Genomic DNA, 16,806 nt, shown 5'->3' with positions numbered 1-16,806 from the left:
CCAAAAGTATTCTCGCAGCTTCATAAAATTAAGGTTGAACCACTGATGTCACATGGAATATTTTAACAATGTCCTTACCACCTTTCTGGGCCTTGAACATGGTAGGACCCTTGCTGTCTATGGAGCTCACAGATTTTATCAAAATTATCTTAATGTGTGTTCTGAAAAAGAACAAAGGTTTACTTACGGGTTTAGAATGACATGAAGGCGAGTAATTAATGACAAAATTCGCATTTTTGGGTGAACTATCCCTTTAATACTTAAATTTATATAAACATATAAGCTAATTTAAAATATTAAAAAATACTATAATAGTATATAAACAATACTAAAATTACACTTTACATCATTTGGTAAAACTCAAAGTACTCTAAAAGTTATAGATGCAATGATTTGAAGTTTAGACTTTCAAATGAATCTTTTTGTGACAAAATTAATACATAAAAATACATAATACATAAAAATAAACAAATCACTTAGGCTTCTCAGTTGTCCGTTTTAGTTATTTAAATCTTAAGTAACTTTAATCGTAGCTAATGTTTTGTGAAGTCCAGGCTATTACAGTGTTTTATCTCAAAAATTAGGTTCTGTTGGTCGTGGACTGAAAATGCAAATATTGTAATATACATTTGGCAATGGAATGACAAATGTCTATATCATTTTCTGGAAAAAAATTACAAATAAGGTCAAGAGTAGAGCATGATGGAAACTTTGTCAAACTGACAAATAAAAATGATCACTACTTCAACTTTTGCTCATACATAATGCTCTATTAAGAGAAATTTTACCTCAGCGTCAAGTTTGGCAGCCTTGACTGTCTTCAGGTTGGCAGAGTGTTTCTAGAAAATAGATGAATCAGTAAATATAATGAAGGACATGGTATGGTAAGAGAAATTTTTGATAATAATCATAACTGCTTGTGAGACTCACCCCTGGTCTGGGTAGAGACAGATATGTTTTCTTATCACCTAAAATGAGGAAGATATTTTGGTATAAAAACCAAACATTTACAATAATTTACTTACAGGACCCTACATATGTGACCCTGGACCACAAAAGCAATCATAAAGGTAAAATTGAGCTTTATACTGATTAAATATGCTTTGCATCAATGTTTGGTTTGTTAGGATAGGACAATATTTGGTCAAGATACAACTATTTGAAAATCTAGAACCTGAGGGTGCAAAAAAAATCTAAATATTGAGAAAATCGCCTTTAAAGTTGTCCAAATGAAGTTCTTAGCAATGCATATTACTAATCAAAAATTAAGTTTTGATATATTTACGATAGGAAACGTACAGAATATCTTCATGGAACATGATCTTTATTTAATATCCTAATGATTTTTGGCATAAAAAAAGAAAAAATTATAATTTTGACCCATACAATGCATCGTTGGCTATTGCTGCAGATATACATGTGCTACTTAAGACTGTTTTTGTGGTCCAGGGCCAAATATAAAACATAAAACTTGGTTCAAATACACGTCTAGACTGAAAATGGCTGTGGATAATGATGTGGATGAACAGATACAAAGGCTGGATCTTGGGGGATGACAGTTTGTTTTGGGAAATATCTGGGCTGGCACTGATGATGACTGGGAGCCTCTCATCTGGAACAAAAACATCTCCACAGGCACCGGGTTTCTGTCATGTTACTGATGCTTTCCTTCAGACTCTGACAAATGTGGTCGCCACATAAAGCTCTTTATGCTCCGGCGTGAGAAAACCACAGTTTCAGTCGGAAGATCCGCCATCGCTCAAACACATCCTTGAGCGCTATGTCCAAATACAGATGAGCGAAACGACTTTTACAGACTTGTAATCTCAGCACGGATGCAGCAATGCGCCCTTAACCTTGCCTACAGAGATTTATCCAGCCTCTATTCAATTACCTTATGTGAGGAATGTGGATGCAGTGTAAATGTCAAAGCCGCACATCTTTAGCGGCTGGAAAAGATAGCAATCTGGCCACGAGGAAAAAGACCTTTAAAAACTGTTATCACTGCCCTGCCTATAGGCATGAACAAATACATCTTGTGCAGCTGCTAGTGATGCATTCAAAGCACCTGTAAAATCCAGATTACAATATTGTGGTAAGAACGGTATGTACATACATCTTGGGCTGGAAGGAGCTGTTTGAAATTTTAGTCCTAAAAGTTGGCCTACAAAATTGATATCATGACTGAACGGCTCGATTAACGCACCTCTGCGGCCCTCAAACACATCGTTGATCTCCTTCAGTAGGATGGCCATGTCGCACAGCTGGGACTCCCAGGCCTCGCAAAACACATCCAGGTTTTCTTTGGCAATCTTGCTAGTGGGGTGCAAAGCAAGGGTCTGTGCCGCTGAGATGATCTGAGAGGAGAAATTGAGAGGAAACACTTTTTATTTTTTCAATTTTCAATTCAGTTTTAAATATAAGACTGTTCTTCTCTTCTCGCTTCTGCTCACCAACCCTGCATTTATTTGATCCAAAGTACAGCAAAACATTACAAATTTTGAAATATTTTTACTATTTAAAATAACTGTTTGAATATTTTAATATATTTTAAAATGCAATTTATTACATGATCCTCTAGAAATCTTTCTAATATTCTGATTTGCTGCTCTAAAAAAACATTTACTGTTATTAGTATGTTGAAAACAGCCAAGTAGATTTTTTCAGGTTTGTTTGAAGAATAGAAAGCTCAGAAGAACAGCAGTTATTTGAAATAGAAATCTTTTGTAATATTAACATCATTCACTTTTGATCAATTTAAAGCATCCTTGCTAAATAAAAGTAATCATTTATGTTATTTCTTTCCCATAATTTAGTGTATAATGTTACAAAAGCTTTTTATTTCAGACAAATGCTGATCTTTGGATCTTTCTATTAATCAAAAAATCCTGAAAAAATGCACTTAACTGGTTTATATACTGACAAAAAACATTTCTTGAACAGCAAATCAGCATATTAGAATGATTTCTGAAGAATCGTGTGAACTGCTGAAAATTTGGCTTTGATCACAGGAATTAATGAAATTTTAAAATATATTCCAACAGTTATTTTGAATAGTAAAAATCTTTCAGTGTTACAGTGTTTTCTGTTTGAATATATTTTAAAATGTAATTTATACCTGTGAGGGCAATACTATTTTTTTTGCAGTCATTACTACAAAAAAAAATAAATAAATAAATATAAATATAAATATATATATATATATATATATATATATATATACTACAGGGCCGTTGAATGCTTGAATCTGATTGGCTGACGAACGTTCTAGAGGTGTGCATTATATTCAGGGAAACGCACGGCGAACGTAGTTCCAGGCAGCTTTAGACCGCAGTGCATGTCTATATCACTTCGCCATACGATTTCAGTTATTTCAAAGGTCCTTACAGCCCAAAACAGCAAAATAACTAAAACCCACAATGACACTGGCCAAACTAATAAATACAGTAAACATCAGGATAAAAACGACAGATTATTTCCATGTTTTTTTCCACAATATATTACGTTTTAATTTATTATGTACGGAAAGCACAAACTATTTCTCTCGCCCTCTCTCACTCACCTCACAGACGCACACACATAATGTTACAGTTTGCACTTGCGTTAGCATTCGCGCTAATGTTGTTAGCGCTGCTCTGACGATTAACAACTTAAAAACGACATGACAGCTCTCACACGCGAGGTAACAATGGCGTGGTCTTGAAAAAAATGAACTTAAAGTTTAACTGTTAGTAGAGATGATGCTGCCAGTCACCCTTGAGAGACACAGACGTGAGAGAGCCAGGTAAAGTCATACACAGTTTTTCTCTCCCTCACTCTTTCCGTCTGTCTGCTTGTCTTTCGGTCTGTCTAAACTTCATTATTAACGGCATTATTTTGCTATTAACAGCCCAAGCGTCGTTAGTTACTAGTTCTAAAATTACGTTTTGGAACTAGCAACGAAGCTGTTGAATGAGCTGCGTAAGAAATTAATCCTACTCACAATAGCGTTTTAAGGATAAAAACCGGACGAATGTATTGAAATATATCACTTGATCGATGTCTTGAGGTGTGGTAACTGTAGTATAAGCGGAATAATTGACTTCGGGCCGTAGAATTCTCCGCTTCGCGTCGTGACCGCATCACCACCTCGGGTGTGCATTATTTTCTAAGAATTCTACGGCCCGTCGTCAATTATTCCTTACATATACACACACACATGGGCGACATTAGGGGGGGGCAAGGGGGGGCAGTTGCCCCCCTGTGGTTAGTCATGGAATCCTCGACAGCCCCGCTGCAACTGCTTTAGCCAAGCTTAGGCTCGGTTGTACTTGGGAACTAGACGGTGCTATATAACCCTCAAACGAAAGCAAAGCAATTGAAGATCTGGCAAACTACCCAATGTGTTTTTGCAGCGTTGAGCAATGTAGCCAATCACAGACATATCTGTTGTTTCCGAACAAAACACTTGTCAGAATTCACTCACTGCTGAAAGCGCCTGATCGGTTTTTATTAAGTGCCGTTTTGTGCGCTCGTGAATCATCTTATGAGTGTAGACGCGATGTAAATAAAATATTAATTATGAGAGCTTTATTAATTATAACGGAATTTTGTGAGATCTCTATGAATTTTTAGTGATAATAAGGGGAGCGTGCTTTGCACTTTCCAGGCTATAATCCATTTAGAATTTGTATGAAACTTTCGTTTTTCGGCACATGTAAGCTGATGTGTTTTGGGAGTGACATTTGCATATTTACGCTGGGTTTATTCTCGAAATAACGGTGAAGCAATAGACGGGATAAAAATATATTTTCCCCTTCTCCCAAAACAACTTACTGTTTCAGCTATAAAATAGTTCAGTTTTGTATGTAATGGTAAAATGTTTATATTTAGTTTCGTTTTTTATTTAGCTAATTTAGAAAAACGCTTGGAGCATTTTTTATTCGTTAAAAATATATATATTTACCGAACAGCGCCCAGCGGAAGACTGATAGTCTGTTTGATCAGTTTGCCTTCTCAAATCATCACGACTTGCCTAAAATGAAATCTATAGATATAAAACAGTTCAAGTATAAAACAATGGTAGTTTAAACGTTACAGATACACGTGAGCTATATGCGCATAGTTTGTGCAGAAAGTGGAAGCTAAAGCTTGCAGGACATCGACGCACCAGCGCAATCACTTGCATTTTTTTCATTGGAAGCAATTTAAAATTATCCGTCATTTTTGCTCACAAAGTACGAGTAATACATCGAAAAAAAACGTTACAGCATTTTTATAAAATAAAGAAAACAAAAATTATGTGCTTTCTGCCGTCTGGTTCTTGAACAGGAGTGCTTAACAAAATGAAGCGAAATGCATGCCTCACAGACATAATAAATACATTTATAGAAAGCTTTAAATTATTACTTAACGAAATAAAACAAATCAAAAGCACAAACTCTTTCATGTAATCCGTAAAGATGAATTTCTCTCTGAAGGCGCGTCCAAAAAGGAGATTGCGACACTGACTCAGAATACACAAATTAATTAATAAATAATTCATTTATGTCCTTACTCTTTCCTCGACACATTCATTGTTATTTATTTTTGCCGGTGCTTGGGGTGAGTTTTAGCCTATTGTGTGCGCTTGAACGCGGATTCAGCTGCGCTAAAGCACACTAAACGGTGTCTGAGTCGGTCTCAAAAGTGAAAGCGAAAGTGAAGTTTCGTGTTGTTTCCACCAGCGCGGCATTTTTTTTCTTCACCATAATTGATGGATGTCTAAATTATGAAAATAAGGAGAAGCCTAAAACAGGCCCGATGCCGGCCCGGGTCTGAACTATGACGTGAAAATTGGCCCGAAGCCGTAGCCCTGGGGTGTAAAAAAAAGTCAGGGCCCATCGGCCCGGGCTGAAGTGCAGCGCTTTAATTGACTGCTTTGATGTGCTGCAATACCGTAGGGCACTGTTTTAATGCTTACATCTGATTTTTTTTCTTGCCCCCCCTGACTCAAGAGTCAAATGTCGCCCATGCACACACACACACACACACACACATATACACACAGACAGTCATTTCTACAAAAAAAAAAAATATATATAAAAAATGTGAAAAATTTGGGAAAATTGTGATGACTGACATTTCACCATGTTTTTGATCAAACAAATACAGCTTTGATGACCATAAGAGACTTTCAAAAACCTCAGTGTAGTGTAATTTTTGATGCGACTGCATAATTAGACTCCTGTGCAACATCTGAATATCAATATTCATCGTTGGTTTCTTTCCAGTGTCCCACAGCATAAATGCACCATCTAACTCTGTCGGCAACTGCATAATTATGATTTACAGCTTACTGGGAGGATGTTTCAAAAAACAAACACAGCTCGTCTCTGCTGAGGGTGTGGATTTAGCTGGTAATTACCTGTGGCTTTTGGAATTACTGATAAAGCAACTCATTATCATGCACCCCTGAAGCTGCCGCTCACCCGCTGGGCTCTTATTGGCTGCCTGATCTTTAGGCCTCATCATTATTGGCTGGTGAGGTGAGGTTGCCCTCTCTAAGAATTCTCATTCCTGCATGCAATCAGATATGCTAATGAAGCACGCTGATGAAATGCACTGCAAATATACTCGGTTAAATATGACATTTTGTGTATTGCCCCAATCTTACCTTTTCTTTTTCTTCTCATATGTTAACTACTGTTTGTATTGAAAAAGAAAACAAGCCAGAAACGCAAATATGATTTTGATGCATGATTTGTTTTTCTCATCCAGCTGAAAATGCATTTTAATTGCAATTTCTTGCTATTTTATGCCTATGTGTTTAAGTGTTTCCCTCTGCTGTGTTTTTCTGCAATCAGAGCTGCAAAGTCAACAACAACAGTGCAAAATGTGTCTAATAAGCATTGGTGGTTTTTGAAAAATAAGCACTAACTGAGGCAAATAACAATCTTCTTCAGTTCTTTTATTAATAAAATCTATATTGTGTAAGTCTCTGAAATCCTTGACAAATAAGGTCTCAAGCTATAAGATGCCAGATTGCTACTCTAAAAGCAGAAAACTTTCTCTGTTTACCTGCGGACCAATGACACGGAAAGTTTCCTCAGCGTGAACGCAAGTGATCTCCAGCGGTTCGGTCCCAGAAATGTGGCAGAGCAAACGACAAGTCTGAAATCAGAATAAATGGCACCATTGAAGTGGAAACAAAACCAGTCATAAGTAGCATGGATACATTTGTAGCAATAGCCAACAATATATTGTATGGGTCAAAATAATCTATTTTTCTTTTATGTCAAAAATCATTAGGATATTATGTAAAGATCATGTTCCATGAACATCTTTTGTACATTTCCTACTGTAAATGTATCAAAACTTTGATTAGTAACATGCATTGCAAAGAACATCATTTTGACAACTTTAAAGGTTATTTTCCTCAATATTTAGTTTTTTGTTTTTGCACACTCAGATTTCAGATTTTCAAATAGTTGTATTTTGGCCAAATATCCTATCCTAAAATCCTATCCTAACAAACCATGCATCAATGGAAAGCTTATTTTTTTCAGCTTTCAGTTGATGTATAAATCTCATCTACACAAAATTGACCCTTATGACTGGTTTTGTGGTCCAGGGTCACATATTTTTGAAGATAAACTGCTTCGTCTGGACAATTAATATTAAATAGAACCACTCACCTCCACCAGTTGCTCTTTGTGTTCGGTCAGTGTGCCGGCATAATCAGCCACAGCCTCCAGGTTTCCATCCCCACCGGAGGCCTTCAGGGCCTGCAGCACCAGATGATCTGAATGCAGCTTCAACAGCTCAGTGGCTCTTCCCACTGCTACCCTATGAAGCTGAACAAAGAGAAAATGTCCAATGTGAACTGATCAGTGTTTCCTAAAAATTCCTTAAAGGACTAGTTCACTTCTAGTACAAAAATTTAAAGATAATGTATTCACCCCCTTGTCATCCAAGATGTTCATGTCTGTCTTTCCTCAGTCGTCAAGAAATTATGTTTTTTGAGGAAAACATTTTAGGATTTCTCTCCATATAGTGGACTTCTATGGTGTCCGTGAGTTTGAACTTCCAAAATGCAGTTTAAATGCAGCTTTAAAGGGCTCTAAACGATCCCTGCCATGGAAGAAGGGTCTTATCTAGTGTTATTTTCAAAAAATTGTTTTTACAATTTATATACTTTTTAACCTCAAATGTTCATCCTGTCTAGCTCTGCGTGAACACTGTATTTTCTGGTTCAATACAGTCCCAATACTATCATCCTACATCTCTGTTTTACCTTTTTTATAAAGGGTGTTTAATCTTTTTTGCATGTTCACTTTGTATACATTGGGTCAGTACTTCTGCAGCGATGTACAGTATGGTTGATTTTGGAGTTGGAGGAGAAAATAAAATGGGAGTTTTTCGACATACCTTAATTGTCATGAACCTCAATACACAGAGTTCACTCAGAGCTAGACAAGAGAAGCATTTGAAGTTAAAAAGTATATAAATTCTTATTTTTTGAGAAAATCACTGATTGTATCGCTAGACACTTCTTCCTCAGCTGGGATCATTTAGAGCCTTTTAAAGCTGCGTTTTGGAAGCATTTTGGAAGTTCAAACTCGTGGGCATCATAGAAGTCCACTATATGGACAGAAATCAAAAACCATCATTTCGAAAGACATGAACATCTTGGATGACAAGGGGGTGAGTACATTATCTGTAAATTTTTGTTCTGAAAGTGACCTACTCCTTTAAGTACTGGTAATAATTGCATGCAAAACAAGACAACATTGTTTTAGCAACATACCTCAGTTCTTACAGTTTTTTTATTTGTTATGAGCAAAATGAGCAATACGAATTATGTGTGTATATGGGGGGCATTTACACAACACTGTTTTCAACTAAAAACAAAACTTTTTATGTGTTTTTGTCATTCATTTACATGACAACAGCACTCTAGGTGCTTGAAAATGCAAACCTTTTCAAAACGGGTTTCAAAGTAGTTTTTGAAAACAATGTAAAATACAAAAATGTGAATTCCTGAAATCTGTGACATTTAGCGCATGCTTATTGCACACAAAAAGTATTCTTGTAGCTTTGTGAAATTACGGTTGAGCCCCCGATGTCACATGGACTACATTACCAATGTCCTTGCTATGTTTCTGGACCTGAGAATATTTCAGTTGTGTTGCCGTCTATGCAGGGTCAGAAAGCTCTCGGATTTCCTCAAAAATATCTTAATTTGTGTTCTGAAGATGAACAAAGGTCTTAAGGTTTGGAACGGCATGAGGGTGAGTAATTAATGGCAGAATTTTAATTTTTGTGTAAGCTATCCCTTAAAGTTTCTCAAAGCAGCTTTCATTTTGAGTTATCTTCAAATCTTTCAAGTCATCATGAAAGCTTTTTAATGTATTCAGTAAATGATTCATTACAAACTGATAAATCATGATTTTCTGAATCTTTTTGAGCCATTTATTAAAAGAATTATCTTATAAGAGTCATTTACTTTCTGAATCAGACTACAGTGCCTCAATTTGTTTTGGTATGTTTAGACAACACAACGTTCATTCTTATCTCATGACATTCAATTCAAATGCACAGCATGAGTAAATATGTCATGGCACTGTAAATTCAGCATAAGTGATACAGGATGGACGTCTCTGATTTTGTTTTAGATCCTTTGGCTCATGGGATTCAATCCCTGCGCAGAGCTTGTCACAAAAATCTCACCTCTCGCCTGAGATCACTGACACTCTGACAAGTCTTCAAAATGGAGAGCTCCATCTCGTCCGTGGCCTCTTTGGCTTTAAGCGATTGCTGCTGGAGGGGAAAAGAAACAGAAACAAAGGGAGAAAGGGAATTTAACACACTGCAAACAGGATGATTTTCAACCAGCTGAACGTGCACCATCCATGTTGAAGAGCCGTCAAGTTTCAACACAAGTGTCAGTGGCCCAAGCAACCTGAAAGATGGACTTTGTTAGACATGACAGTCTTTATCCGCAGTTTTCTCTTCAGAGGACAGGCAGACAGGTGGGTGGGATTGCTTTCAGACGGGATTACGACGGGGTGTCAACACAAACACGCCACAGAAGCCGTGTGAATGTTTGAAGCTCTCTCATCTTCCTTGCTTTACTCTGAGAAATCACACTGGGACTTAAACAGTCATTGCACTTCAGTGAACACACTCCGAATGATTCTGTCACTGAAATGGTGGACAGGTAAAGTGGGGAACAACCCAGATATTACCACGTAAAAAAAGTGTCTCTAAATAAGTTTTGGCTGATGACAGCAGAGACAAGTACATAGTCGTAAACATTCAAACACTGGTAGACAAAGAAGAAATAAGTGCAGTGCTTGAAGGAGGAAAATTCATATCCATGGTCTGTTTGTTGACAGTAACACTCAAAAATGTCAAAAGTAGAAGTTCACTTCCAGAAAGAAAATTTAATGATAATTTACTCACCCCCATGTCATCCAAGATGTTCATGTCCGTCTTTCTTCAGTCAAAAAGAAATTATGTTTTTTGAGGAAAACATTCCAGGATTTTTCTCCATTTAGTGACTTCAATGGGGATCAATGGGTTGAAGATCCAAATTGCAGTTTCAATGCAGCTCTAAAGGCCTCTACACAATCCCAGCTGAGGAATAAGGGTCTTATCTAGTGAAAGGATCAGCCATTTTCTAAGAAAAATACATACAAATTTATATTCTTTTTAACTATAAATGCTCATCTTGCACTAGCTTAACCTCACGCATTACGTAACGTAGGGAAGTACAGAGCCAGTGTTTACAAAGCGAACATGCAAAGAAAGTCAAACGCCTTTTACAAAAAAGGTAAAACAGCAATCATTTAAGCTGGAAGAGAAAACTAAATGGCGTTTTTAATCCTAGCGTACCTTTATCACATGATGTACACAGACGATGAACTAACCGTACGTGACCTTTCCAACGTGATTTCATAATGAGTAAAGTTGCAAGATGAGCATTTATGGTTAAAAGTATATACATTTTTGTTTTCTTAAGAAAATGACTGATTGTTTCTCTAGATAAAACCCTTACACTGTGTCCTACATACAGATTTTGTTTGAACAAGAACTTGTTCATTTTGCTGGGAGTGCACTACAGTTCTCTCTTCTGAATGGTTGTGATATTTCTGTCGCATCGCAGTTTCGCGTTGTTGTGGACATCCAAATTGTGGAAATCCTTAGCTGGGATCGTGTACTGTAGAGCCCTTTGAAGCTGCATTGAAACTGCGTTTTGGACCTTCAACCCGATGGCCACCATTGTAGTCCATTATATGGAGAAAAATCCTGGAAAGTTTTCCTTAAAAAATGTATTTCTTTGCGACTGAAGAAAGAAAGACATAAAGATGACAGGAAATTTTCATTCTGGAAGCGAACTTCTCCTTTAAATGGATAGTTACAACACAATTGGCTAGTTTTATAGGATCCCTAGGTGATGTAGTGAGGTTACAAAGGTGTTCTATAAATACAATGAGTGCTCTTAAGGAAGAACAAACCACTGAATTTAACTTAACTGGCATCAGTGGTTTTGTCTGAAAATGAATGAACTCGTATTTTACAAGCAAAAGTATATATTTTACTTTGTGTTCTTAGTTGTTTGTGGGAGAAAACAATATATATTAAGTTTTGGAGAACAGACTCAAATTTCCACACTAAACTATCATTTTGGTTCAACCTCTTTCAGATAAGTACTCCCCTGAACAGCATGTAAAACAAAACAAATTGTCACTTTAAATGCTGGTCTCTTCCTGTGTAAGTGGGCGATTCTTGGTCAATGTGGACCACACATCAAAAGTGTGGCTGCCTGAGATGAGAAAAACTACAGATGAGAAATAAAATGTGTCTGAAACATCACACTTTGACCAATAAATTTCCATGGCCTTTTCAGTCAGTTATGATTAATAAGTGATTCTTGAACTGCCATTTTTTAAATAACATTAGACGGTCTGAATCACACCCTCTCTTCTGAAACTGCAGCGTGAACAACGACGTGTGCGCGCAGCTGCTCATTTTAAACTGAACTGAAGCGTCGGGAAACACTGAATAGCACATAAAGCGTATACACAGCCTATACCAGTGTTTTTCAATTTTTTAAATTGAAAAAATAAGCTTTCCATTTATGTATGGCTTGTTAGGATAGGACAATATTTGGCAGAGATACAACAATTTGAAAATCTGGAATCTGAGAGTGCAAAATAATCTAAATATTGAGAAAATTGCCTTTAAAGTTGTCCAAATGAAGTTCTTAGCAATGCATATTACTAATCAAAGATTAAGTTTTGATATATTTATGGAAGGAAAATTGCAAAACATCTTCATGGAACATGATCTTTACTTTATATCCTAAAGATTTATTTAATAAAAGAGATATCAATAATGTATTTTTGGCAATTGCTACAAATATACCTGAGCTACTTAAGACTTGGTTTTCTATGACTGTGGAAACCCTGCATTTCATACCCTTCTATCTCATATTTTTTGGCTACTATTCATATTCGCCATGTGTTCTTGTGACTTCACAGTACTAGAAATGCCGAGGTCAGGGCTTTCTTTGATACCTAGATTTAAGGCAGTCACTATGGACAAATGCATAAGATTAAAAGTTTAAGTTTCAATTTTCCATTATGAAAAATTGTGAAGATGTTGACATTTTTCTGTATATGTAACATGAAAGAAAAAGTCAAAAACTGCAGTGACTCAATCTTTTTCCTTGAACAGCATTTTTCTTTCACAAGCTATTCAGTATATATCAATGAATACCATGTCAGTTAGTATCAACCTTCAAATTAATGCTGCTATCAAACCATATCATTTCTTTTTTCCCCCATGTTTTCTTTCTGTGACTTTTTCCTTTGTTTTCAATTCTACCTATGCACAAAGTCCTTATTTTATGTTAAATGTATATGTATGTTACATGTATATCACACACAGAACAAATCATGTACAATCAATAAAAGTTGTCTGAAAAGTATGCTGCTGCACAATAAAAGCAAATGAATAGCTTATTCAAGAAACCAAAGACAGGAAGCAGGAAATAACTTCTATAGACCTGACTTATTTTTCTCAATGTATGTGGCACAGTGAGGGTGTGAGGTTCATGGACAGTTACTCCACAGGAGGAGAGACATGCAGAACATCTTTCACACATTGCACAACAAAGAAGTGAAGGAAGGACATACAAGCCGCCATGTGAAAAGTCTGTGTGAGGATATAAAGGACACTAAATCAATTTCACACAGCTGCACTGGGATACAGTTTGGAGTTTTACTCCTGCTGTTACCATCAAGTGAAACTCAAGTCATACGGTGAAGGACTAGTCAGTGCATTCCCTAATGTGTGTATGTGTCCATCTTACCGCATGTCTCCATGTGTTGATGAGCTGTTTGGTCTCCTGACGTGTGATCTGGCAGAGCTGTATGATTGTCTCTCTCTGCTCGTGGCCGGTGTACGCAGAGTCTGTAAAGTCTTCGGTTTTCTCCACCAGAGCTTCCAGCTGAGCCGCTAGAGCTTCACAGGACACACAGTACAGAGAGTCTCTCAGACCCTCCACTTTAACCTGAAACACAAACATATAACCATCTGGTGAGATATTAAGATTAGTGATTCATGATATACCAGCTATTATACTTTATATTTAAAAGGTTTATCTGCTTAGCCCCAGGGTATCCGAGATGTAGGTGACTTTGTTACTTCAGTAGAACACAAACACAGATTTTTAACTCAAACCGTTGCAGTCTGTCAATCATATAATGGCAATCAATGTGCTCAGGACAGTTGGACATTGCGGTGGATCAGAGGTAAAAAAAAAAAAAAAAAATGATATGAATACTGATCAGTTTTTTGCACAGACTGATTGTTTCGTGTTTTAAGACCTCAATGTATCGTCACGAGCCGCAGGGTTTAATTTGGTTTTGTCTGTGTATGTTTTTTGACTCATGTGTTCAAAGCCGTGGGTCCCATTGACTGCCATTATATGACTAACAGACTGCAACGGTTTAAGTGAAAAATCTTCGTTTGTGTTCTACTGAAGAAACAAAGTTATGGGTGAACTATCCCTTCAACTGTTTCATCCAATCCATAATATTAAAATGATTCTCACTATCAGTCTAAATTTCTTCTTAAAATTTTGTAGAGCAGTCCAATAAGCAACAATAGTTGGTAAGACTTTGAAATGTTTTTGAAATAAGTCTTTAATGCTGACCAAATGTGCATTTATTTGATCAAAAATGCAGTAATATTGGGAAATATTATTACAATTTCAATTAGCTGTTTTCCATTGTAATATATTTAAAATTGTATTTATTCTTGTGATGGCAAAACTGAATTTTCAGCAGCCATTACTCTTTAGATATTCTAATATGCTGATTTGCTGCTCAAGAAAGACTTTATTATTAAAGTTAAAAAAAGCTTTTACTGATTAATATTTTTGTGGATTCTCTGATGAACAGAAAATTTAAAAGAACAGAATAGATTTGAAATCAAAATATTTTGTAAAATTATACTAGATTTGAATATCAACTGAATATGGCTGTGCTAAAAAATATATATAATTTTTCTCCTTTCTTTATTTCAAAAAAGAAAAAATTTACCCCAAAATTTTGAACCACAGAATATATTTTTTGGACTAGCTGAACAATACTTTTTTTTAAAAGAACTCTTTAAAAGAGAAACTTTATCCATTAAGAGATTCATCTAAGTGCCCTTGGCCTACACCTGCACCTTAAAGTCTTTAATCCCAGCGTAGATGCTGACAGGAAGTGTTTTGGCCTCCCCACCGCTCCTTGTGTCAGTCACAATCTCAATGACTTGCTCCAGGGCCAGGCGCATACGCTGGAAGACTGCTTCTTTGTTGATCCGTGCCGACTCACAGTCTGGATGTCTTAGACAAGTCTGAGAGGCAAAGAGGAACAAAAATTATCTTCAAAATGCAGAGGAACAACAAAAGTGCAGTAACAGGGTGTTATTACACTTCACTACATTTTTCAGAATGAGAAAGGAAAACACTTTTTAGAGGAACAAACAAGCTTGATTATGAAAAAGACCTTTATGAAAAAGTATCATTGATGCAAACATCATGGTACTTCCATAGACAACAGACAACCATGGTGCTATACCTATGTTACATGTTACCTATGGTACATGTCTAAAAACTATGATATTACTATGGTAAAAACCATGACACAAGTCCAAAATTGCATAATAACATCACTGTACTTTTTCATAAGTGATTAACCATAGAAAAAGCTTTAACCTCGTAGCATTTATGTGATTCATGAGGTTTCAACAGTCCCTGTTCCTTCTACAGTAAACATTTAAGTGGTTGCTAAAGTCAGGGCATTATTTCCTTTTTTCACATAACTACTTCTTAATAATTATTCATAATAACTTCTCCTACTAGATCTAAATAAAAAAGACCCAATATATCTGAAAATAGAACCACTGTCTGATCTTGGACTCCCAGATGAACCAGTTTTTATATTCTCCTAAATATTCTTACTTATGCAAGCAGGTAAAAAAAAAAGTGAAATTTCAATATATAAAATTTAACATAACTTTTTATATTTAAATATTGCATTTTCAATGGATCAAACTTCAAATAAAAAAGCTAATTTTGAGAAATATTATTACAAAATAAAATATGTTTTCTATTTTAATATATTTTAAACTGCAATTTATTTAAGTGATGGCAAAGCTGAATATTCAGCATCCACAACTCCAGTTTTCAGTGTCACATGATTTTTCAGAAATCATTTAAATATGCTGATTTGCTGCTCAAAAACATTTCTTATCATTATCAATGTTGTAAAAAGTCATGCTTTTTAATCATTTTCAACTCTTTAATGTTCAAAATAGAAATATTTTGTAACATTATACATTTTTACTGTCACTTTTGATCTATTTAATCCATCCTTGCTCAAAAACAACTATACATTTCTTTAAAAATAGCTTACGGACCCCTAAACAGAAGTAGAGTATTATATAGATAATAATATGATAAAATTCATGTTTAAATTGATAATATACATCAAAATACATGGCCACCATGAAAGATTTGCTCATTTAAGTTATTTCTTAAATTGGTATCTTAAACTGAAACTTTTTTGCCGCTCATTATTTCTGCATTAAACATTCACACCCAGATTTTTCTGCACAAATGCATGCCTAAGCGTGATTCATGCACGTGAAATGTTGATATTAACATCGTTTAGACAGCAGATGGTACTCTCTTCCACAATCCTACCTTGGAGGCTGTGAGGAGCATCATGGTGCATTTCTCCAGCACAGCACGTGCAGCGGCCATCCGAGCTCTTTTCTTTTCATCCTTCAGATCCTGAGAAATACAAGAATCCGCAAGACAAATATGAGAAAACGCGCAATGCCTCGAGTGCTTTCAAGTGTTTAACCTCAGATAACTTCATAGAGAAAATAAATAATTCCCTTTTAAATAATTACATTGCATTATCAATTTAGTTTAGTTAGGGTTTCCACAAAGTGCTTATCAAACTCATTTGACTGAATCCTAATAAAACTAAAGCTTTTTTCCCTTCATCAAATCAAGTGCACTTGACTTGAATCTTAACCATCTGACGCAGACTGTCAGGAGATCTACAGAACTGAATTCATCCTAAGTGTTCATTTTTCAAGGTCTTGCTTAGAATGAAGGGTAAATTTGGTCCTTGGAAGAGATAGCACTGACATAATGCCTTCCACCGACACTGAGCGAGCCGGAATATAACTCAATAGAGCTGCGCTCACTCGACGCGCCGTAAGGCATTAGGGATTTGTGACTGACAGACTGTGTGTGTGCATGACGGAGAGAAT

At 36.0% G+C, this 16,806-nt stretch overlaps 1 protein-coding gene across 1 annotated transcript in view; it reads right to left on the bottom strand.

Moving 5' to 3' along the window:
• The window catches only part of LOC141315354 (alpha-catulin-like), a 97,660-nt gene that overhangs the window by 13,303 nt on the left and 67,551 nt on the right, over positions 1–16,806 (bottom strand). The window contains exons 5-13 of the mRNA XM_073832688.1: positions 16,226–16,315; positions 14,704–14,874; positions 13,340–13,540; positions 9,691–9,780; positions 7,656–7,814; positions 7,039–7,131; positions 2,207–2,357; positions 931–968; positions 789–839 (exon numbers count right to left, since the gene is read on the bottom strand). Coding sequence (XP_073688789.1) covers positions 789–839; positions 931–968; positions 2,207–2,357; positions 7,039–7,131; positions 7,656–7,814; positions 9,691–9,780; positions 13,340–13,540; positions 14,704–14,874; positions 16,226–16,315 — 1,044 coding nt within the window. The remainder of the gene's footprint in view (positions 1–788; positions 840–930; positions 969–2,206; positions 2,358–7,038; positions 7,132–7,655; positions 7,815–9,690; positions 9,781–13,339; positions 13,541–14,703; positions 14,875–16,225; positions 16,316–16,806) is intronic.

This window comes from Garra rufa, unplaced genomic scaffold (assembly GCF_049309525.1).
Source record: "Garra rufa unplaced genomic scaffold, GarRuf1.0 hap1_unplaced_021, whole genome shotgun sequence".
Lineage (NCBI taxonomy): Eukaryota > Metazoa > Chordata > Actinopteri > Cypriniformes > Cyprinidae > Garra > Garra rufa.
Note: the sequence above shows the minus strand (reverse complement) of the source record. Positions and strands in the feature narration are given on the sequence as shown.